At 43.1% G+C, this 24,609-nt stretch overlaps 1 protein-coding gene across 1 annotated transcript in view; it reads left to right on the forward strand.

Annotated features, from left to right (window-relative positions):
- LOC124795768 (beta-3 adrenergic receptor-like) overlaps positions 1–24,609 on the forward strand; it is a gene marked incomplete at its 5' end in the record, with an annotated part of 137,781 nt that overhangs the window by 15,140 nt on the left and 98,032 nt on the right. The window contains one exon of the mRNA XM_047259852.1: positions 6,368–6,621. Within this exon, the coding sequence (XP_047115808.1) occupies positions 6,368–6,621 (254 nt within the window). The remainder of the gene's footprint in view (positions 1–6,367; positions 6,622–24,609) is intronic.

A 24,609-nucleotide genomic window follows, 5' to 3' on the forward strand; every position in this document is an offset into this window, starting at 1 on the left:
CCAGCGAGTTACACAGCTTTAAAATTAGGACAAGAGTGGTCTAGTTCTGACAGACAGTGGGCTTCATATCATTTTAAACATATTGTAAGTGGATATTTGAATTTTTCGACATTTTAAACTTAGGACAAGCATGTTTTTAATTTTCTCACAATTTTAAAGCTGGTAGATATGAGCTCTTGGGTTTGAAACTACAGGAAACTGGGGTGAGAGGTGCTGTTTAAACATAATGCAGAGTGGGTGAGGTTAAATTGTTAAGATGTGTGAGGGGGCTCCGCCAGGATTCCATTGCCACCCAGACATTCTAGGACTAGAAGGAACTTTGAGAACAGGCTGAGGCCCAGGGTCTGCCATCTCAGATTTTCAACTGTCGAGGTATTTCCTCATATAGGGTTTTACAGTTCCCTACCATTGTACGCATACGATAACCTACTTCCTCACTGACATCCCAGGAGAAAGGGAAAGTACTGGATATTTTGATTTTCTTGCCAGTTTTTGAGTTTCCCACCAGTTTAGACATAGGGCATTTGGTCTTTGTCATATGTGTGAGGAGAAATCCAGCAACATTGCACGATGAGGGAGGGGAAAAGATGGGTAACTCTGGCAACAATACAAACTACACCAGAGCAACCATATCTGCACTACATCTAATGACTCAGTAATCCACAAACAGATATTTCATCGACATGTTTGCACTGTACCATCCTAATTCGAACATGGTTTCCCATATGCATAAATAAAAAAGTGAAACAGAAACATCAAATCCGTCCTGCAGGATTGCTGCAGTCATACTAAATGCAGCTGTTACTGGTGTACCACACATATAACACATCTTTGCGTTGGCCACGAGATTTTAATCCTTGTCTGCTGGAGGCGCGCCATCTGTTTGGCACTCTGGCGCGCCGAGGCCTGCGGCGTAATCCGGCTCTGTGCCCCGCGAGCCTGTCCCTGGGAGCTGCCTCCAGGACCGGATCGGCCCGCGCTGCGCAACACGCCCTGTGCTGAATACTTCTCGGCTGATTACGACTCGCGCAGAGCCAACGTAAATTTTTGGCGACTTTGAGCCGTAACATCTCGCGCAATAGTTTTTGTAAAGAAATAAAAATTTGGTCATCTTGTACAACTTTATACGTTCTCTTAAGAATAGTAATGAAAAAGAATTTTATGAGCCATATTGAGCTAGAAAATTGTAGGTAAATCGGCCAAAAAAATAGGCACCCGAAAAAATTTCGAAGTATGCTTTCTTGCATCTCCTGAACTAATGCTACGACGAATGTGAAACTTGGCAAGAAGTTTCATTTCCATATCACTTTTCAGTATTGAATGAATTAAGTGCAAAATTGAAGATTTTGTAAAAACGTCAAAATGCTGTATTTTTGTTGCTAAAAAATTATGCTCTGTAAAACATACCAAGCTGTACAACTGGCATGAAAGTTGGGCGCGAAAATCAGTACCGAAAACAACGTAAACTTCGGATTTGCAAATCTAGTAAAGTGAGCGCATGATGAAAATGAAATTTAGAGTGCAATAGATTGACAGCACAAAAAATAAAAATTTTTGTTCCCCTACTGTTTTTCAATAATCTACAAATTAGCCCAAAAGATGTTGATTTTTTATGAAAAGATGAAAGCAGGGTATATTCGACTCTTCTTGTACTAATACCGTTTTCTCTTAATGCTTCAAGGCCATTCTCATTCTAAAGGCAAATTTTAAGCCCCCAACCCTCCCCAGAACAATTAGTTTAATTTACAGTATTGGCTAGTAACAGAAGCAAAGTAGCAAGAAAAATTGCACTGAGAATAGAGTTTTAACGTTGGCATATTGTTTTTTCTTGATCAAATGCGTTTAAGTCAGCGATGGAAAACATGTTTTGAACAAGTAGGCCGAATGTGATCTATATTTGTACTACCAAGGATAAAAGAGTATAACTGTCCATATTACGCGTCAATAATTTAAATGTATCGTATGCAGCTTAATATACGGATTTTGTTATACTGGCGCAATGTACTCGGCATAATTACATTTGCCACAGTACAGATATTGCGCCATCTGTATCACCAAATCCGTTCATTTGACAGTAAACTGCTACGTATGAAGAAGTCAGGCATCGTTTGAATAATTTTACATCAGATGCATCTTATTTCCCATCCTTTTCCATCCGGGCTTTGGACCGGCACTGGCGAAGTTAAAAACAGGTTTCTATTTTTTTTACATATTTCCCTTTATTTTAGTAATTCATTCAGCAGTGTCAATAAGTTTTCTCAAATTTAATTCCCAATGATTAATAATGCTTCTTTGTATGGTAAGTCTCAAAGCAGGGCGCAACACATAATGGAACGTTGCAAGTTTTGCATTGGTATCTACACTCCTGGAAATTGAAATAAGAACACCGTGAATTCATTGTCCCAGGAAGGGGAAACTTAATTGACACATTCCTGGGGTCAGATACATCACGTGATCACACTGACAGAACCACAGGCACATAGACACAGGCAACAGAGCATGCACAATGTCGGCACTAGTACAGTGTATATCCACCTTTCGCAGCAATGCAGGCTGCTATTCTACCATGGAGACGATCGTAGAGATGCTGGATGTAGTCCTGTGGAACGGCTTGCCATGCCATTTCCACCTGGCGCCTCAGTTGGACCAGCGTTCGTGCTGGACGTGCAGACCGCGTGAGACGACGCTTCATCCAGTCCCAAACATGCTCAATGGGGGACAGATCCGGAGATCTTGCTGGCCAGGGTAGTTGACTTACACCTTCTAGAGCACGTTGGGTGGCACGGGATACATGCGGACGTGCATTGTCCTGTTGGAACAGCTAGTTCCCTTGCCGGTCTAGGAATGGTAGAACGATGGGTTCGATGACGGTTTGGATGTACCGTGCACTATTCAGTGTCCCCTCGACGATCACCAGTGGTGTACGGCCAGTGTAGGAGATCGCTCCCCACACCATGCTGCCGGGTGTTGGCCCTGTGTGCCTCGGTCGTATGCAGTCCTGATTGTGGCGCTCACCTGCACGGCGCCAAACACGCATACGACCATCATTGGCACCAAGGCAGAAGCGACTCTCATCGCTGAAGACGACACGTCTCCATTCGTCCCTCCATTCACGCCTGTCGCGACACCACTGGAGGCGGGCTGCACGATGTTGGGGCGTGAGCGGAAGACGGCCTAACGGTGTGCGGGACCGTAGCCCAGCTTCATGGAGACGGTTGCGAATGGTCCTCGCCGATACCCCAGGAGCAACAGTGTCCCTAATTTGCTGGGAAGTGGCGGTGCGGTCCCCTACGGCACTGCGTAGGATCCTACGGTCTTGGCGTGCATCCATGCGTCGCTGCGGTCCGGTCCCAGGTCGACGGGCACGTGCACCTTCCGCCGACCACTGGCGACAACATCGATGTACTGTGGAGACCTCACGCCCCACGTGTTGAGCAATTCGGCGGTAAGTCCACCCGGCCTCCCGCATGCCCACTATACGCCCTCGCTCAAAGTCCGTCAACTGCACATACGGTTCACGTCCACGCTGTCGCGGCATGCTACCAGTGTTAAAGACTGCGATGGAGCTCCGTATGCCACGGCAAACTGGCTGACACTGACGGCGGCGGTGCACAAATGCTGTGCAGCTAGCGCCATTCGACGGCCAACACCGCGGTTCCTGGTGTGTCCGCTGTGCCGTGCGTGTGATCATTGCTTGTACAGCCCTCTCGCAGTGTCCGGAGCAAGTATGGTGGGTCTGACACACCGGTGTCAATGTGTTCTTTTTTCCATTTCCAGGAGTGTAGTTTCTCGGCGCACCTTCTGTTTCGTGCAAACCACGCATCTGCGCATTAGCGTACTTTCCTGTGAATGTCCACTCACGATAACAGCCGGAAAATGTCTCCCTGTGAATCTCAGAGGATTCTTGTCATCATCGCGCCTTCCCCTATCAGCTCTTTTCCGTACTGTAGCATATTTTTCTACGATCTCTCTGACGAGAGAAAGGTGAAACTCTCCGAGTGCCATTTTTCACCCTGTTACCGACCGGTGGAGAGCATGAGCATTTAGAGAGCACAAATACAGAATGTGAAATAAATATTTCTTGAACTATTTCACAGTCTTACGCACTGATCATACTGAGCTCAGTAACATGTTACAACGGCCAGCTGCACCCATACTCGAATTGTAATTTAAAATACATTATCGTTTCTTTATTTTTCGCCAGTATTTCTGTCAGTCTTCTCTATTTCAACCATTTGTGTTGCGTGACTTGTGGTCAACATGGCCACATATCTCTTATCGCACCACTTGATAGCAAGGACCTTGTCAATTTATTTAAACTCAGTTTCTCCTTGTTTTAATTTCTTTTAGAGTTTTGGCATGTTGCGCCCATTCTTACGAACAATGCCACAAGCGGCTGTTCCATGGTTGTGAAGCTATAGGAACAGGTCCGGGCTGCAGTACCAATTATCGACACACAGAATATGACCCTGTTCCAAATACGGTCCCACAAAAGTTGTCACTACGTCTCCACTCTTTCCCAAATTGTGGAACCCAATTTCTGTTGTTGCTCCTGTATATACAATAAAATCCAAAACATACCCACTCTGACAGTCGCCCATCACAAATGTCTTTATTCCGAATCTACTTCGCTTGGTTGGATTAAACTGCTTAAAAGATAATCGTCCTTTGAACAGCAAGACTTTCATCTATACAAAACTTATGATGTGGGAAAAATGAATGACGAAACGTCTTACTAGCTTTGTCAACAGTCGTCCTAATTTTCAATAGACTGTCGCCTCCAGCACTCACAGAACTATCACTGAAGTGTAACGTTCTAAGGGGTAGACAAAAACGGTCTCAGGACATAATTTCGCTAAAAATTGGTCTGTTCGAAAGTGTATCTCTGGACCAATAATCACTTAATTTTAACTTTTAAACTTGCGTCGTTAGAAGGCAAATAGCAATAAAACAATACATTTCCTCAAATTCAGTTTCTCTCCACTTCGACAGTCGAGAATTCACAGTTTCTGTAGTATTGTCTCTGGTGTAAACGTAAAAACGAGTTGTTTCGTCTGCAATAAATTGCAACAGTTCTCGAGAAAGAAATATCACAAAAAAATGAAAGAATGCTTGCGTCAGTATCTAAGTGATATTTGTGTCCTGAACTCGAGTCATCGAAGTAATGGTTGAACGGCTGGATATCGGTTCCTTTCCAGTAAAATGTGTCACTTAGGCGCGCTCTTTTCCGAACAGTTTTACTGACACTTTCTTATTTCTCGGATTCAGAGGAACTGCTTAGTGTAATTCTTGCTCTCCCCTCTGATGTAAAGGGCTGAGGACTACAGCTTCGAGATTCTGTGGAAGTCTCATCACTTCTAGCAACGTCAGATAGTTCACACTCACTGTCGCTCTTACTGAGCATATCCAGGATTTCTTTATCTGTGCAAGCTCGGTGACGTGACATTTCTCTAGTAGAAAACAAGAAAACTGACGAAAACACAGGAATCGAAGTGGAATTCTGCAAAGAGGGAACGCAGCAACAAACATATATGCACTCTTGAACTATATAGTCAAACCATTGGACAGTTACTGGAAGAGCACGGCGGAGAGACAACTCTGCGTGTTTACACGTCTGTTGCGCTCAGGTAGTCGTGACTCAGTGCGCCTAAACTCGTCCCTAGCGGTGGAAAGGCCGGTGGCGCGGTATGGGTCAACACGTCCTTAGCGCTGTAGGAAAGACCCAAGGGCCTCGCTTTACACGTCAGGCGCGCCAGGGGAACGGCGAGGCATGACGACTTAACACGTCCCCAGCAGTGAAAGGATTAATTGCACACTGTGCCCACTGAGGCACAGAGATTTTTTCGTAAATTTAGATGATCCTTTAACTTAGTTACACAATTTATGTGCCGGCCGCGGTGGTCTAGCGGTTCAAGCGCTCAGTCCGGAACCGCGTGACTGCTACAGTCGCAGGTTCGAATCCTGCCTCGGGCATGGATGTGTGTGATGTCCTTAGGTTAGTTAGGTTTAAGTAGTTCTAAGTTCTAGGGGACTGATGACCACAGATGTTAAGTCCCATAGTGCTCAGAGCCATTTGAACCACAATTCATGTTGTTGTCGATATGGTAATTTTTGTATAACCGTGTATAGCCACATTGTTGATGCTTTCAACAAAACGCGAGGAACATTGGTATCAGAACTAGCTGCCATAATGTCACTGTCTTTGATTTGTGCCACACTCCATCAACATTAAGTACTGCATAACAGCCACGGTTCTCCAGTAACGTCACTGTCTGACAAAATAACATTTATGTATAAATTTTTTTGTGATCCTCGTTTGACGGAATGAGACAATTGTCGACTAAACTGCTCAGTGGCTGCGTGGCAGGTGAACGAATGCCTGCTGCTGACGGTGGAGGCCCTGCGTCTTTCTGGCATCATCGCGACGGTGGCGCACCTGCTGGCGCTGGCAACGAACCACTACCTGGGCATCCTGAGGCCGCTGCACTACCCGGCCATCATGACTCCCCGCAACACGTCCGCCAGCATAGTCGTCCTGTGGCTGCTGCCCGCAGCATTCTTCTTCGGTTACTTCTCGCTGGTACCAGGGCAGGGCTTCCAGTGTCCGGGCTGTTGCGCAGAGTAAGTTCCCCAACGATTCCCACTAACTGTTATAAGATCGAAGTCACACTCTTTTTCACTCTCTGTCATCTATAAACACACTTGTTTTACTTCATTACAGTGACCAACAACTATATAATAACATTAACTACAGCTGAAAAAGCTGGAAATTACTGAAACAGGTAGTGATTGAATTCAAAGGATATAATGAAAGTTTCTTTGTGTATTTATCGTCAAAGTGGTTGAAGAGTACGCTTCAGTGCATTGCAGAGCATAAAAGACAATCGAAACGAAGAAATGAAGACTAAGATTCAGCGTCTGTGTCTCAACGCCGCCCTCTACTGGAGATCCGAATGGAGGAGTATTTTAACCCCAGATACATTTGTATTGAGATACGTCTTGAAACCCTTTTGCAGACCATTTTGCGTTATCCGCGATACAATTGCTGGCTAAATCCGACGGGGGCGGTCTACGTTTGTTTTTCCACGCTCTCCAGTCCTGGTTCCTCACTGGCAATACCAGCTACAAATAATGGATAATTATGAAAACAATTAGTAATGAGAGCTACACGATAAGAAACAATAAATCTGATATACGCTGAAGATCAGTGGCTCCTCATCTACACCTATGGTTCGTTAATGGAAAAATAAAGAAATATTGGCGTAGGAATATATAGCAGATTTTCTCTTTCTAATAAACCCCATGACACAATCACTCAAATTTTGAACCTAAAGTTGAAGCCATCAGAATTGCAATTCATCTAAAGAATTATTTACATCCATTAGAGAAACAGTTATGATTCCATGGCAGCCATACTGACAATTGTCAAAACTTAACATCCAAAAATCCCTATAGTTAAAGAAGTCAAAATAGTAATTAAATGATGTAAGCTGTTCAGTGGATACCATCTCACTGTAGATTAGATGGTAATGAAAAAGCAGATTTTCTAGCAGAAAAGGGCTCATGGATTGAACAGATTGGAAAAAACTAACTTGTCAAATTTTTTGTGAAACAAATAATTAACGACACTTTTCGAGAAGAATTAAAACGATCGTATCAAATTTCACGAGAGATCTGGAAAAAGCTTTTGGAAATTCAGTAGTGCCTCTTGGACCAAGAAGTGAAGCAGTAGCCATGCACCCCTTGACTGCTGGACACAGTTGTTTGGCCACCCATCTGCATATGATCGCCATAGTGCCTTCTTCAGAATGTGTTCTGTGTCAAAACGGGTTCGATCATGAGAAAGAACATTACAAAGATTGTACAAAATTAAGACATTGTAATTCACACTTAACGTTATTGCATTGCGAAGGAAGAAGGCGGATGACGATAACCGAGTGCCAGTACATTAACACAATAATAATATTTGACACGCAGTCGACGACGAGATCATTAAGATAATTAGAGATAGACCGCAATTTCAGGACTGGTGGAGGACAGCAAAGCAAATCAGCGGTGTCGTTTTCGAACCAACCATCTCACTATTTACCTTAAGCGATTTACGGGAATCACGGAAAACCTGAATTAGGACGGCCAGGCGGAGACCCCCCCACCGTCCTTCCGAACACGGAGCCGTCGCACTGCACCATATCGCTGAGTGAAGATGACCGAATCATGAATCTATAAGAGTCTCTGAAGCTTTCCCCTCTTTATATTTCCCTTTTCTTTATTTTGGTGCGGGGGGAGGGACTCTTCATCTGAGATTAGCACTCACCCAGCTCTTCAAACATTTGTTGGACAACTCGGATCTGTGTCTTCCTTTGCAGTTGTTACCCTCTACAGCAGTGACAGTCCATTGCCCACAAGTGGGCGTTCCAACTTTCATGGAGGTTGGTACGTCGTCGGAGGGGTTTTGAAAACTTTTTCGTTAGATTTTTCGTAAAATTTTAATGTAAAGCATTTGCTACGTAATTATTATTATTATATGCCTTTGTTTTATAAAATTTATTTCCCTCCTTTACACACTGAGGTGACAGAAGTCATGGGACAGTGATATGCACATATATTGATAGCAGAACTACCATATAAAAGGGCAGTGCATTGGCAGATCTGTTATTTGTACTCAGGTGATTTATAAGAAAATGTTTCCTATGTGATTACAACCGTACGACGGGGATGAACAGATTTTGAATGTGGAGTAGTTGTTGGAGCCAGTAATGGTATAATCCATTTAGGAAATCGTTAGGGAATTCAATATCCTGAGATCCAAGAGTGTGCCACAAATATCAGATATCAGACATGACCTCTCACCATGGACAATGCAGTGGCCAACAACCTTTACTTAACGACAAAGAGCAGCGGCGTTTGTGTGGAGTGGCCAGTGCTAACTTGCAAGCAACACTGTATGAAATCAATATGGGATGCATGACGAACGTATGCAATAGAACAGTGTAGGTAAATTTGGCATTAACGGGCTATGGTAGCAGATGACCGGAGCGAGTGTCTTTGGCAACAGCACGACATCGACTGCAACGCCTCTCCTGGGAGTGTGGCCATAAAAATATCAAAGCCAACCCTGATGCACCTCTGATACCAAATTGATATGCTAGTTAATTAAACTGATCAATTACATCACCCATCCCCTCTTCCCTCAGCCTACCATTATGCTAAGTTGTATATGACCTCCCTGAGGCTGATCTATCCTTATGAGAAACTCTCCCACCCCTCACCCTTCTCCTCGAACCTCCCTTCTGGGAAAAAGGACATTATTTTCGTCACCCTTCCCGCAGTTCTGAACCTCTTTTCCCCTTCTTAAGAAACCGCCCAGGTCTCCCCTTCACTACTTCCCCAATAACCTATCCCATCTAGAAATTGGCAGGAAAAAGACTAAAACTATGTTGGTTCGGAAGGATCTCAGGACAGGGAATTCAAATCATTTGACATAATAGCATATTGTTCAGTTCAATTTGTATATTATTTATTTAATCAATTTGCAGGAAAGAGGGCTCCCCCACTTTGGTAGAGTTCCTGTCTGCACCCACCACTCCCGCTTCCAACGATCTAATAACTGTAAGCACCGAGGAATGCAATGAAGTATAGGATATTAGCGGCCGTTTTGGGTCGAAACCACCCATCTCCTAATTACAAGTACAGATCACGGTACTAAGAACCACCGACCACAAACTACTGATATTTGGTACCTAGGAAACCACCTCCGCTCTCTCGAGTGGCTACTTCCGGTTGTAACACCTACGCCTCATATCCATAGACCAAGGTGACATGCCTACTCGCCTGAGGGACCTCCATTTGTTCTCACGGTCCCCATACAAAGCATCACGTGCTGGCATTTCACTGATTGTGAAATTCCAGACTCGCTTTCTGTCTCTGTTTCTCACAAGTGGTCGCTTCTGTATGTGTGAACACGTGTATGAACCAAAGACTAAAAACCTGCAGGTAAAGGTTTTCATCCCTCCTCAGAGTACTGTGTACGTATTGGATAACGCTGGGGACAAAGGGAGAGCTGGCACATTTCTTATATCAAAAATGGTGGCAAATAGTCCATTTCAACTACAATATTAAAGTAATCGTGTAACAAAATACAGGAGTCAAATAGATCAATTAATACGCTCACCACAACCCTTGATGATAAAACATATTTTCAATGTTTGAGAATCACACAAATACCTTTCCCAAATTAAGTAATTAAATTTAAATCACAAATAGATCTTATCACTAAATACACACATCAAAAAAGTTTTGCATCACCCCAGTTCCCAGAACTCCTGAAGATAGATGTTGACTGAGGATATTGTATCACACAGTCCCTCTGACTGTTTAGAGATGTCACTAAACCCGCCCAAAGATGTAAACAACCATGCATGAGCAGCGCCTATTAGACGGAGGGGGTCCAACAGTAGATCAGTTCCAGTCATTCCCCATGGAAGAAGGTACACGGCTCATGTTGGCTAAAGTTCAACCATGCGTAGACGGTGAATGGCGCGGATCGATCACGTCCGCATTGTTACTTTGTGCCAGGAAGGGCTCTTAACAAGGAGTGTGTCCAGGCGTCTCGGAGTGAACCAAAGCGATGTTGTTTGAGCATGGAGGAGATACAGAGAGACAGGAACTGTCGATGACATGCCTCGCTCAGGCGGCCTAAGGGCTAATACTGCAGTGGATGACGGCTACCTACGGATTATGGCTCGGAGTAACCCTGAAACCAACGCCACCTTGTTGAATAATATTTTTTGTGCAGCCAAGGATGTCGTGTTACAACTCAAACTGTGCGCAATAGGCTGCATGATGCGTCCATGGCCAGGTCAACCACGACACCATGCAGAGCGGTACAGATGGGTTCAACAACATGCCGAAGCGACCACTCAGGATTGGCATCACGTTCTCTTAACCGATGAGTGTCGCATATGCCTTCAACCAGACAATCGTCGGAGACATGTTTGGAGGCAACCCGGTCAGGCTGAACGCCTTTGACACACTGTCCAGCGAGTGCAGCTAGATGGAGGTAACCTGCTGTTTTGGGGTGGCATTATGTGGAGCCGACGAACGGCGCTGGTGATCATGGAAGGCGTCGTAACCGCTGTACGATACTTGAATGCCATCCACCGACCGATCGTGCTACCATATCGGCAGCGTATTTTCGAGGCATTCGTCTTCATGGGTGGCGGTTCACACCCCATCGTGCACGTCTTGTGAATGATTTCCTTCGGGATAACGACATCGGTCGACTAGCGCAGCCAGTATGTTCTCCAGACATGAACTCTATCGAACATGCCTGGGATAGATTGAAAAAGGCGGTTTATGTACGACGTGACCCACCAATCACCCTGAGGGATCTACGCCGAATCGCCGTTCAAGAGTCGGACAATCTGGACCAACAGTACCTTGATGAACTTATGGATAGTACGCCACGACTAATACAGGCATGTATCAATGCAAGAAGACGTGCTACTCTGTATTAGAGGTACAGGTGTGTTTAGAAATCTGGACCACCGCCTCTGAAGGTCTCGCTGTATGGTAGTCCAACATGCAATGTGTGGTTTCCATGAGTAATAAAAAGGGTGGAAATGATGTTTATGTTGATCTCTATTCCAATTTTCTGCACAGGAACTCTCGGAACCGACGTGATACAAGACTTTTTTTGAAGTGTGTATATTCAGGGTCTTGTATAACGACGTTTGAGAACACACGCACCGTCTTTCATCACATCGTTCCACCTTACACTAATCACATGTGGCGAAAAAAAGGCTTCCCCATCTCACACACTCATGACCGCATGCCGTCCACCGACCGTCAGGAAGCCACCGGCACGCTGGCAGGGAGAGGACTGAAGACCCGCACCCACATCGACCACACTGGCAGTTGCGTGACCGTCTCCAGGTATCCACACGCCGGCTGTACCAACAGCTCAACGGCTGGAGAGACTGTCAGCGTGACCACCAAGCAGTCAACTGATCAAATTATGTGGAGGGAATAATTTTCCAGCGCAAACACTCACAACATTCGATCTTATCAAGCACTACACATATCAATTTCTGTCGTCACTCAACCAGTATATTTGTTACTTCGCTATTCAGTCATCCAAGGGCACTGCGAGTCGCCGCGCGCAAGAACCAATTGGTCGGACCATTGTTTGTACCTGTTGATAGTACAAGACTTATCCATTGCTTTTGATCGAACGAAGCCTCATGCCCACAGTATCCACAGCACATTGTAAGACAAGCAGTTCTGGCCTGGATGTAAAGTTATAACTGCAATTCCATCCTCAACATAGACTCCCCCATTTAAAAATTCCACATTACCGAATCAGAAATGGGGCTGTTGTTGCCAATACACTCCGAATTTCTCAAGTGAAATGCAGTTTCTCCCCTTTTATACAAGTAATTTTCGAAGACAGAAGTAATAACAGCTTACACGCATTTTCACATCGCTAAACTATCGTTATTAGTTGTGAAAATCCAGCACAACACTATGGCATAGCATCTATTTCCTGCAAGTATTCTCTCATCACGTAAAAGGAAATCCATTCTTGTCAGCTTAATACTTATTACATCACAACGGTTCTTCACAGTCATAGAATATTAAACTCATGTTAAGAGCATGATCTCGTTCTGTCACGGGATGACTCCTCACTTTTGAACTCTCTCAAAGTAGCCAAATTCCTCGTCTCTTAAGGGAGCAGCACAGAGGAGTTATAAGTAGCAGATTAATACTACGTATTACTTTTCGGAATTCGGTAAAATACCTGATTTTCTTACGATGGTCATACCTCCAGATTCAAATTTCGTTAAAAGGTCTCGCCGCAACGACAAAAGGTCTGATTACCTTCCAACTCGCGAAACATATCTGTGGTACTCTCGCCCTCACTTCCACCCGTCCTACGCATCGTAATAGCCCGTTTGCATGGTAAGTAATTCTTTTCTTGCAGTACGATTACTCTCGCCAGGTAACCTTTACAGACGCTTATCAGACTCTCGGGAAAACAGCGTGTACGCAATTCCGAATATAGAGGAGCCGACACGTGCTAAATTATCGTACAACCAGCTTAACAGCTCAAGCATCCAAGATGATAACAAGAATATTATACGGAATAACGGAAAAGAAAATTGAGGATCTGTTAGATGACCAACAGTTTGGCTTTAGAGAAGGTAAAGGTACCGGAGATGCAGTTGTGGCGTTGCGCTTGATAATGGAAGCAAGATTGAAGAAAAAGCATGACACGTTCATGGGATCTGTCGACCTGTAAAGCACTCAACAAAGTCAAATGTCACAAGATGTTTGAAATTCTGTGAAAAATTGGGGTAAGCTGTAAGGAAAGACGGGTAATATACAACATGAACAAGAGCCAAGAGGGAACGCCAAGAACGAAGTACTCGGATTAAAATTGAATAAGAGAGAGATGCAGTCCTTCGCCACAACTGTTCAGTCTACATATCGAAGAAGTAACGACAGAAATAAATGAAAGGTCCAAGAGCGGGACTAAAATTCAAGGCGAAGGGATACCAATGATACAATTCGCTGATGACATTGCTATCATCAGCGAAAGTGAAGAAAAATACAGGAACTAACGAATGGACTGCAACAGTCTAATTAGTAAAGAATATGGATTGAGAGTAAATCGAAGAGAGACGTATGTAATGAGAAGTAGCAGAAATGAGAATTGCAAGAAACTTAACATCAGAATTGGGGATCACAACGTTAAGTGATTGTGCTACCTAGCCACCAAAAGAACCCAAGAGGGAAGGAGCAACGAGGAAAGAAAAGCAGACTAGCACTGTATAAAAGGCCAATCCTGGCCAAGAGGAGTCTACTACTATCGAAAATAGGCGTAATGTGATGTAGAAATTTCTGAGAATGTACGTTTGAAGCTAAGCATTATATGGTACTGAAATGTGAACTGTTGGAAAACAGAAACATATGACAGTCGAAGCGTTTAAGATGTGGTGCTACAGAAGAATTTCGAAAACTAGGTGAACTGATAAGGTAAGCTATGAGGACGTTCTCCAGAGAATAGGCGAGGAGAGGAATGTATGGAAAACACTGACAAGAAGAAGGGCTTCTAGTAAGACAGCACGGAATAACTTCCATGGTACTACAGGGAGCTGTACAGGATAGAAACTTTATGCAGCGCGGGATTAGCCGAGCAGTCTATGGCGCTCCAGTCATGGACTATGCGGCTGGTCCCGGCGGAGGTTCGAGTCCTCCCTCGGGCGTGGGTGTGTGTGTTTGTCCTGAGGATAATTTAGGTTAAGTAGTGTGTAAGCTTAGGGACTGATGACCTTAGCAGTTAAGTCCCACAAGATTTTTTTTTTTTAAAGCTTTGCCGGAAGGCTGAGGTTGAAATATATCCAGCAAATACTTGAGGACGTAATTTGCGTGCGCTGCCCTGAGTGAGAAGAGGCATTCTTTGTTTTTAGATTGTAATGTAGAAGGATTATTTCACTTATGGTCTGATATATGAAATAATTTTTCGATTATATGCCACATCACGTACAATGTATTGCATAATGCTTATGTATAAGTACTGAAAATGACTTAGTTTCATTATTGGCCATTCACACAACGAATAAGGATACAGCAGAGCAGAGTACTACTGACAATGTTTTCTTTCAGAAGATTACTTACTTATTCGTTCAGTATGCGCCGCGCCTTATGAAACAAGCAGAGGGTGTTTTTTATAACTGACGAACAATAGTTATATAATCGTATTCTCGGAATGCCAGGTTCCATGAGGAAGAAAGGCGGCCGTCCCCTACCGCTTAAATCACTTATACTCTGACGAATGGGTCCTGATAATACGTTCAATGCTCTCCAAACACAAATTCCCTAAAATCTGCTGCGTTTTCAATAACTTTCAGCGACACTGGTTTCGGAGAAACATATGACGAAAGAGTTCCCTGAATTCCACATCGAGCTCTTGAAAGTGCCGTAAGATGATGGACGTCATTATCGCCAATGACGGAAATGGAATGCGATACACCATGAAGTACCTGTACGATGTTAATCAAAGTCTGTAAGCTATTCACCACATAGTGGGTATTAATTGATTACGCTTTCATTCCATTTCGAAGTGATGCCCATCATCGTTAGTAAGGTATGTGACGCCCACGGACACGAATACAATCTTGTATTCTTTGTGGCAAGGAAGCAATCAGCCTCTGAATGTCATTTTGACGATCATCTTGCCATGCGTGAAACATGTGCTGTGTCATATTGTTAAGATTATTGACTGTAGGCCAAAGTGAAGGTATTAATCTTCCATCGATCCGAGACATGGCCTAAAGTGAACAAATCAGAGCACAGCTATGCCAGTCAAGGGTCCATACATTCCTCAAGACATCTGTGGTGCGCAATGTGGGGCCGTGCATTATCCTGCTGAAAAGTGCCATTCGGTATCTGGTCATGAAGTGTATGACAAGAAGGCTTACCATTTTTGCTACATACCGGCGAGCGTCCAACCTTTGGTCAGCAATTACCAAATCCCCCTGTTGTCATATCCAGTAGCTCCTCACACCACTTTCCAGTAGTTGGAGATGTCTGGGGGTAACATTTTTCTGTCAGAATATGACCATCTTCAAACCGTTATACTGAAACACAAACAGAGAATTGTTTTATAGGGTAGCCTGATAATAGTAGTAACGTATGAAATACATGTTGTATAACCAAAATTTAAAAAAGGAATTATACCCATGTTGGAAGGCGATGGCGGTGAAAAGAGCAGGTGTTGTCGCTCGACGAACGTCAGCTGCTCAGAAGAGTAACAGAGTTGTTACTTAAATACGCGACGCTCGCCCCAACGCATACGGCATTACGTCAAGAACAACCAGTCAGGCATACAGGACGTAAAGAGTTAACAACAAGGTGTACGTAAAATAAATGACTGCTGTAGATAGCATTTCGTCAGTACGTGATAAAAGTGTATATAGAGGAGATAACCAGTAATAATGGATTGTGAGAAGTTCGATACTAATCGGTGGTGATTTTCAGAAATCTCGTAGATCGTATGCTAGCAGAGATAGTGCTTAAGTGACGCCAATGGTTCTCATGGCGACGACGCTGACGTATCGATAAGCACCAGACTTTAGAGCTACGAAAACGGTTGTATATTAACAACGTGTTGATATTCAGACAGGCATGTAGCAATGCATGTCAAACATTGTAGACTGCTCCTAGATCGTAGTGTTACTGAAAATATTGCTTAAGGGACGCCATTGTTTACCATGGAGGCGGCGCGGAAGTGTCGGTACGCACGTTCCAGTGGAAGAGGATTTCACAGCTGAGTCAGCATACTAATATACAAAAAAGAAAACTGTAGCAATTTATGTCAGATCCTCTAGAAGACTGCAACCAAGTTAACAACAAGATAACGAGAAAACTACTCGTTCAAAATATACGATGTATCAAAATATATGTTATATCAAAGGGTCACTACGGATAAATTGTGATGGATCCATCGAGGTAATCAAAATATAAAACAAACAGCATAAGTAAACAAAATTTTGAAAAATACTGTGTATATAATTGTTTATAGTCCTGAATACTCCATAAAACAGGCGTACATAATGTCAGATATACGGATGTACAAACTACATCAAAGGAACACTACGCCACAAAGAATCATGGACCCATAAAGGTAGTCATAAATTTAAAACAAAATGTGTAAACAGACGAAATTTAAAAGATGCTGTGGGTATAGTTGTTTACAGGCATGAAAAATCCATAAAATAGAAACATGAAATTAATTCGTTAATATTGTGGTATCATGAGTGAACGCGTGTGGCAACTCCTGATCTCAAACAGGTGAGAAGAAACCGTCCCAAAACGTTCGCACTCTGTAACCCCTGTCCTGATTTCCTCTGTTGTCGTTCGACTTTTGCTAAAGCCAGCGGAACAGTCCTAACATCTTCCTGTGATGAGTCCTCCTGGAAGAACTCAAGATTACTCTTCGCGCCTCCCTTGCTCCACCTTATTACTTATTTGCATTAAATGGAGTAGATATGATGCTCCCATGTCCCTCACGCGACCCTAAACGACTGAAACATTTTCCTCTGGGCGTGCTTTGTTGCGATCTCCATCTGACAAATTCCTGTAATGTTAGACAGCCACTATTTACACACGCCATTCACGTGTAGGACTGGGGTTTGACTGTGATGGTAATAAGCTCCCAAAATGATGAAGTTTTAACTACAAATCGAATGGGCATGGAAACGTTAGTGCTTAAAGTTGGTAACGTATGACTAAGTTGTTTATGGGGTAGCACACACAGTCTCTTTCATTGTATATTTCTTGCTTTTACAACTGAAATTATGCATGATTTATCTTCTTCTTCCTTCTACTTATTTCTTCACAGTTGCGCTCTCTCAGCACCTCTAATTTCCGGATTTTCTCGTCTTTCTTTTCCTCAGACATACCAACCCAACTTTCACCCTTCCCTTTCATTCTTTCTGCAGTTGTGTTACATGCAGTAATATTATGAACATATGTGGATGACACAGCAATAAGCATTTCTGGTTAGAAAAACAGCTGAAAGAGTTGAAAACAAGTAAGTCGCCAGATGTGGACGGAATCCCAATTTGGTTTTACAAAGAGTAGTCTATAACACAGGGCCCTTACCCAGGTTGTATTTATCGCGAAACTCTCGTTCAGCGTACAGTTCCAAGCAACAGGAAAAAAGTGCAAGTGACTCCCGTATGTATGAAGGGCTTGCTGCAGAGTCCTCGAACATATTGTCAGTTCGTATACAATAAATTTTCTGGAGACCAAGGAGCCTATGTCCAGGAATCAACATCGTTTTAGAAAGCATCGCTCGTGCGAAACTCGGCTTGCTCGGCTTGTACTACGAACTACAGTTGAAGGTCAACAGACAGATTCCACATTTCTAGATTTGTGGAAAGCATTTGATACGCTGCTCTACCGCAGACCGTTAACGAAGGTGTGACCATATGGAATAGGTTCCGAGATATGTAAGTGGTTCGAAGAATTGTCAGTAATAGGACCCACTATGTTGTCCGCGACGATGAGTGTTCATCAGAGACAAGTGTATCATCAGGAGAGCCCCAGGGAAATGTGATAGGACCGCTGTTAGTTTTTACATAATAAATGATCTAGAGGACAGGGTGGGCAGCAATCTGCGGGTATTTGCTGATCATGCTTTGGCATACGGGCAGTTGTCGTCGTTGGCTGACTGTAGAAGGCTACAAGATAGTTTAGAAAAAATTTATAGTTGTGTGAACAGTGACACATAGTCCTAATGCAGTCAAATGTAAGTTAATGCTGATGAGTAGGAAAATCAAACACATTATGTTCAGATACAGCATTCACAGTGTCCTGCTTGACACACTCACATCGTTTAAATATCGGGGTGTAAAGTTACAAAGCCATACGAAAAGTAACGAGCAAGTGAGGATTGTGGTAGGGATGGCGAATCGTCGTCCTCTGTTTATTGTGAGAATTTCGAGAAAGTGTGGTTCATCTGTAAAGAAAACCGCACACAGGACGCTAGTGGTACCCATTCTTGAGTACCGCTCAAATGGTTGGGATTCGTACCTGGTCGAATTAAAGGGAGACATCGAAGCAATTCAGAGGCGGGCTGCTGGTTTTGTTACAAGTGGGTTCGAACAACACACAAGTGTGACGGAGACGCTTCGGCAACTCAAATGGAATCGCTGGATGAAAGGTGAAGTTCTTTTCGAGGAAAGCTGTTAAGAAAATCTAGAGAACCAGTATATGAACTTCATTGCAGAACGACTCTACTGCCACCAACATACACCGCGGGCAAGAACCACGAAGATAAGCTACGAGAAATTAAGACTCTTACGGAGGCATATAGGCACTCTACTAGCGAGTGGAAGAGGAGAGGAAACAATTAGCAGTGGTAAACCTACCCTCCCCACGCACCCTACCGTGCCTTGCGGAATATATGTGTAGATGTAGGTATAGATGAAACTATTTCTTTTATATAAGATGCTGTCATGGATTTACTTTGGATTTCACGTAGCTTTTGCTTGCCTTGGTCCTGTGTGAATACCTATTCGTTTACCGACAAGCTACAAAATAATGGCACGAATAAGCATTCGTGCAATTCTCCAAGCACTTCTCTACCTGCTTTCCTACCAGTGCGTTCCAAACCTTTGCAGACTCTTCAAGACAGAGCTGCCCACACTTTTTACAACCACTAGTTCTCTTTTGTTGTAGCGGTGCCGCAACTTCAATTATGGAGAAGCAGAATTTCTTGCAATTTCTTTTCCTTTAGAACGACCGTAATAACAGCCGTCCCTTCTAATTACTAATTTCTCTTTGGTACTGAAGGAAGGGGTGCCATCAGGTACTGCGAAGACACAGCAAAGTTTTTTGTCCCCCAGCTATGAGGCTCGTATCCGGAAACTGTGCTGCGCCGTAAAATGCAGGAAGTTCACGGCTGGCGTACTCAGTAACCACTTAAATTATAACAAAAAAATATAAGTAAAAAGGTCAAGAATGAATAGGTGCTTTTCAAAACCGCATAATTGTTTGAAGATGCTTGAAGCAAAACTTCCGGTCTGACGTCATTATAGATGCATCTTCAGATTTATGGTGGCTACGTCGTCGTAATGTAAATGAATAATTACAAACTCCTGACATTTGGGAAGTCATCCGCGTTAAATATCAAACCATATTAATGGGTTGTAATCATAAAATTGAGCACTTTCAAAAGTTATTTGTTAGTTTACTTGATTTTATTATTACAACTAACTGAGGCTGTTTACCTTTCAACGTGGATAACTTCCCGAATGGTGAGACTCCGTAATTTTCCATCTACATTATGCAAATATAACCGTCATAAACCTGAATATATATCGATACTGACGTGAAACCAGGAGTTGCGAATAATGCACCTTCATACAGATATGGGGCGTTTAAAAGCACTTCATCATTCCTGGCTTTCTTAATTGTTGTAATTTGTATGATGGCTTAAATGGTCGTTGAGTGTTGATTGTTTATATTGTTATTTACATTGTCTCCGAGCTGTTGCTGCCCTGGCTAAAAAGTTGTTTCCTTGCCTGGTATAAAAGGAAACGAGGGAGCAGTAAATGGTAGAAAAGTGATCTATTAATTCTTTGAAGTTTTTAACGACTTTACAACATCTACAGCGTGCCGTACAAGAAAGTCGTAATAGCCTATTAACCCTTTTCGTGGCCATCCTGTCGGCAGAATAGAGCGCCAAATCCCAGGGGGAAGAAATTCGAAACTTGGTAGGGTTAATAGGTGGCTGGCGCACGCAACACGCACTAGTCTTCAGGTCTTGCACGAAATCAGTCAAGATGATTGTCACTAATTGCTAGGAACTGACAGTCCACCGCGAACCTCCATATGTCGTGCTCGGTGGCTCTTTATATCCTCATCAACGCACTCCGATATCAGTTACGCTACTGTGCATTGCTAAGCGATAAACTCATCGAGGTTCACGTTCATTCGCGAGTCACTGACGAGAAATGGATTGAGGCGCACACTTACAATTGACACCAAAAGTAATAAATGCAAATGGCCAGCCTTTTTCTTCTATCTATCTCTCTCTCTCTCTCTCTCTCTCTCTCTGTTTCAGTCATCAGTCATCTGGCTGGTTTCATTGGGCCCTGCACGAATTCCTTTCTTGTTCCAATCTTTTCATCTGAGAGCAGCAACTGAAACCAATGTCCTCGATTATAAGCTGGAGGTACTTAAAGCTCTGACTTTCCCTCTAGTACCATGGAAGTTATCTCCTGATGTCTTCTTAAACGATGTTCCATCGTTCTGTTCGTTATTCTTGTCAATGTTTTCCATGTACCACTTTCCTCCAAGATTCTGCGGAGAATCTACTCATTCTGTAACGCATTTGTGCACCAAATTTTCAACGTCCTTCTGTAGCACCACATCACAAATGATTCGATTTCTCTTCTTTTCTTGCTATCCCGCAGTCCACGTTTCACTACCATATAATGGTGTTCTCCAAACGTACGTTCGCAGAAATTCTTTCTCAAATTAAGGCCTATGTTTAAAACTAATAGACTTCTTTTGGCCAGTTATGGCCTTTTTGCCAGTGCTTGTTGTCTTCTTTTTATGTCCTTCTTGTTCCATCCGTCACGGGTTACTTTGCTGCGTAGATAGCAGAATCACTTAATTTCGTCTACTTGGTGATCCCTACTTCTGAAGTCAAATTTCTCGTTGTTTTCATTTCTAATGCTTCCTATTACTTTCGCCTTTCTTCAATTTCCTCTCATTTCACATTCTTGACTCATCAGACTAGTCATTCCATTCAACAGATCCTGTAATTCTTCTTCACTTTCGGCGAGGACAGCAATGTCATCAGTGTATCTTATCATTAATATTCTTTCACCCTGAATTTTAATCCAGCTCTTAATCGTTCTTTTATTTCCATCATTGCATCCTCTGTGTCTTCTATACCGACTCCTGTTTTTTCCTTGTATAACTTCATCATAAAAATCCTCCCTCTCATAGAGGCCTTCAGTGTGCTTATTCAACCTATCCGCTCTTTCCTCTGCAATTAACAGTGGAATTCCCATTGCACTCCTAATGTTACTGGCCTTGTTTTTAATTTCAGCGAAAGCTGGTTTGACGGTTCTGTAAGCTGAGACAGTCTTTATTTCTTTTTCGATTTCTTCATATTTTTCATGCAGCCATTTCGCCTTAGCCTCCCCACATTTCCTATTTATTTTATTTCTAAGTGATTTTTTCTGTCCTCCGGAATTTCCATGGTGATTATTATATTTCCTTATTTCTTCGTTCAGTTGCAGTACTCTCCTTCCAATTGCTTCTTAGAAGTTACTTTCGTGATACTCGTTTTTCTTTTCGTCTACTGTGACTGCCCTTTTTAGGGGTCTCCATTCTTCTTCCACTGAACTGCCATTTTGTTGTACGTCCGTATTTCACATCTTTGCGAACTGATTCTTCCTGACTAGTCTCTTAAACTTCAGCCTACTCTTCATCTTTACTGAAATGTGATCTGAGTCTGTAATTGCTCCTGGGCTTGCCTTACAATCCATAGCCCATTTGAGAATATTTCTCTCACCATGATGTACTCTAACTGATATGTCCCAGTATCTACCAACCTTTTCCAAGTATACCGCCTACTTCTGTGATTCTTGAACAGACTATTCACTATTACTAGCTGAAATTGTGATGCAGTACTCAATTAGTCCCTTTTCTCTCTCATTCCTGCTACCAATTCCAGATTCTCCCATAAGCCTTTCTTCTACTCCTTTCCCTACAACCACATTCCAGTCCCCAAAAACTAACAATTTTTTAACGCCCTTTAAATCCTGAATTACCCTTTCAATATCCTCAAATTCTTTCTCTATCTCTTTATCTTGTGCATGCGACGTCGGCATGTGTACCTAAACTATTGTTGGTGTGGTTGGTTTGCTTCGACTTTGATTAGAACAACCTTATCACTGAACTGTTCACAGTACCTCACTTTCTGCCCTACCTTGCTATTCATAACGAATCCTACTAATCCTACTCCGGTTATGCCATTTTCTCCTGCTGTTGATATTACCCCATACTCATCTGATCAGATAACATTATCTTCTTTCTATTTTACTTCACTGATCCCCACTATATCTAGAGCCTTTTCCCTTTTCAGATCTGCTAGCTTCCCTGCCACGTTCAAACATCTGATATTCCACGCTGAGACTTTTAGAAAGTTGCCCCTTCGTTTGTTAATCAATCTTTTTCTCATGGTAACCTCCCTCTTGGCAGTCCCCTCCGGCAGATCAAAACGGGGGACTTGTACGTAATCGTATTCCAATGGATAAAACATCACAAAACTTCTTCAATTACAGGACATATGTGCTGTGGATACATCATGTGTCCTTAATGAAGTGGTTTTCATTTCCTTCTGGATCCTCATGCCGTTGACCGCAGCTATTCTTCCCCCTTTTAGGGGCAGAGTCCCACCCAATGGGCAAGAAAAAGTCCTGAATCTCTGTCCACACATCCGTCCTCTCCGACAAGGCCGTTGGCAGATCCTGGATGACGTCTTGTGTCGGAAGATGTCGGCCGTCATTGCTAATGGCTTTTATTCAAAATTTAAGCATTGGCAGGGTTCAAACCCTGAAGGAAGTACGTTTGGATTACTCATCTAGACCACGCGTGCACTGGCCTGCTTTAAATCGTACTTCACAATTTTGAAACTCAAACATTTTGCCATCATTTAGTAGATTTCAAACTCGATAAACTTGAAGAACTGGAGCATGGAATTGTACAGTCTTATCAAGAATTGTGAGATCAGAGGCATGAATGGAAGACTACGTACCTTGCTGCAGACATGAGAGCAGTATTGCATCCAAATACACAATCGAATGGAACACGTCCTTGAACAGGTACGAGTGTACGGTAAACTGTAACACTCAGAGCGCTGAAGTAGTATTGTATTTCTTGTTTAGGTATATCATGATTGAAATTTGAAACCAATCAGATGAGGTCTTAAGGGAAAAGATTTTTCATTTCAAATACTTTCGTACTATGAAAATATTTAACACCGATATCGGTAAGCACATCGCTATTATCTCGCCAACTGGTCCTTTGCGGACCCATGTCTACTAGCACATTTCGCTTCAGTTATCATAAGCGTTCGCTCACGTCGTGTTTCACTGAGCAAAATAAAATTGGTCCGCAAAATATTTGTAACACGAACACAGAATTGTCCCTTCTTAATGGACAGGAGAAGTGCCCATCACAGAAAATGCTTGAAACCATGATTTAGATGTGCCAATCGGTTGCTGTTACATGTCTGTGTATGCTCATTCCTCCATGCACTCTCCTGAATACTTAGCTGTGTCATAATGTTTGAGTGAGTGACAGGAGCAGACGTGTTTCATGATAACTTGGATGCAGGACCAAATGGCGCTCACGATATAACAATGCGTGTTCATTGTCGAGTTCTATGCGTAGCACAGTTCGTGAAATACACGTGCAGAACAGTTTATGCTAGAGTTTAAGACTGTAAGTTTTTAGTTAAAACCTCCAGCAACGTCTGCAATGCAGAATGTAGTGGTAGAATGGCGTGAAACAGTCTTCGTAGCGAATGAAACCTGTAACTAACCAAAAAGAGCTAGAACTGTACAAAACGTTGCTCGAGTGAAGGGAAACTTGTAACGAAGTGGGACGAACTCTCGATGCCGTTTAAATGTGCAACAGGGAAATAAGAGATCCTCGTGTCGAAACAGCAAGAAAATGCCTGCATCTGAATCTTTGCAAATTTACTGTTACCGGTGAGCTAACGCGTCCAGACGAAGTTTCACCTGTTGAGTTGTGCCGATGGTTTGTAGCTGAAATGAGACCAGATGGTTCAAATAGCTCTGAGCACTATGGGACTTAACATCTATGGCCATCAGTCCCATAGAACTTAGAACTACATAAACCTAACTAACCTAAGGACATCACACAACACCCAGTCATCACCACGCAGAGAAAATACCTGACCCTGCCGGGAATCGAACCCGGGAACCCGGGCGCGGGAAGCGAGAACGCTACCTTACGACCACGAGCTGCTGACGAAATGAGACCAGAACTTCACCA

Source organism: Schistocerca piceifrons, chromosome 4 (genome assembly GCF_021461385.2).
Source record: "Schistocerca piceifrons isolate TAMUIC-IGC-003096 chromosome 4, iqSchPice1.1, whole genome shotgun sequence".
NCBI classification, from domain to species: domain Eukaryota; kingdom Metazoa; phylum Arthropoda; class Insecta; order Orthoptera; family Acrididae; genus Schistocerca; species Schistocerca piceifrons.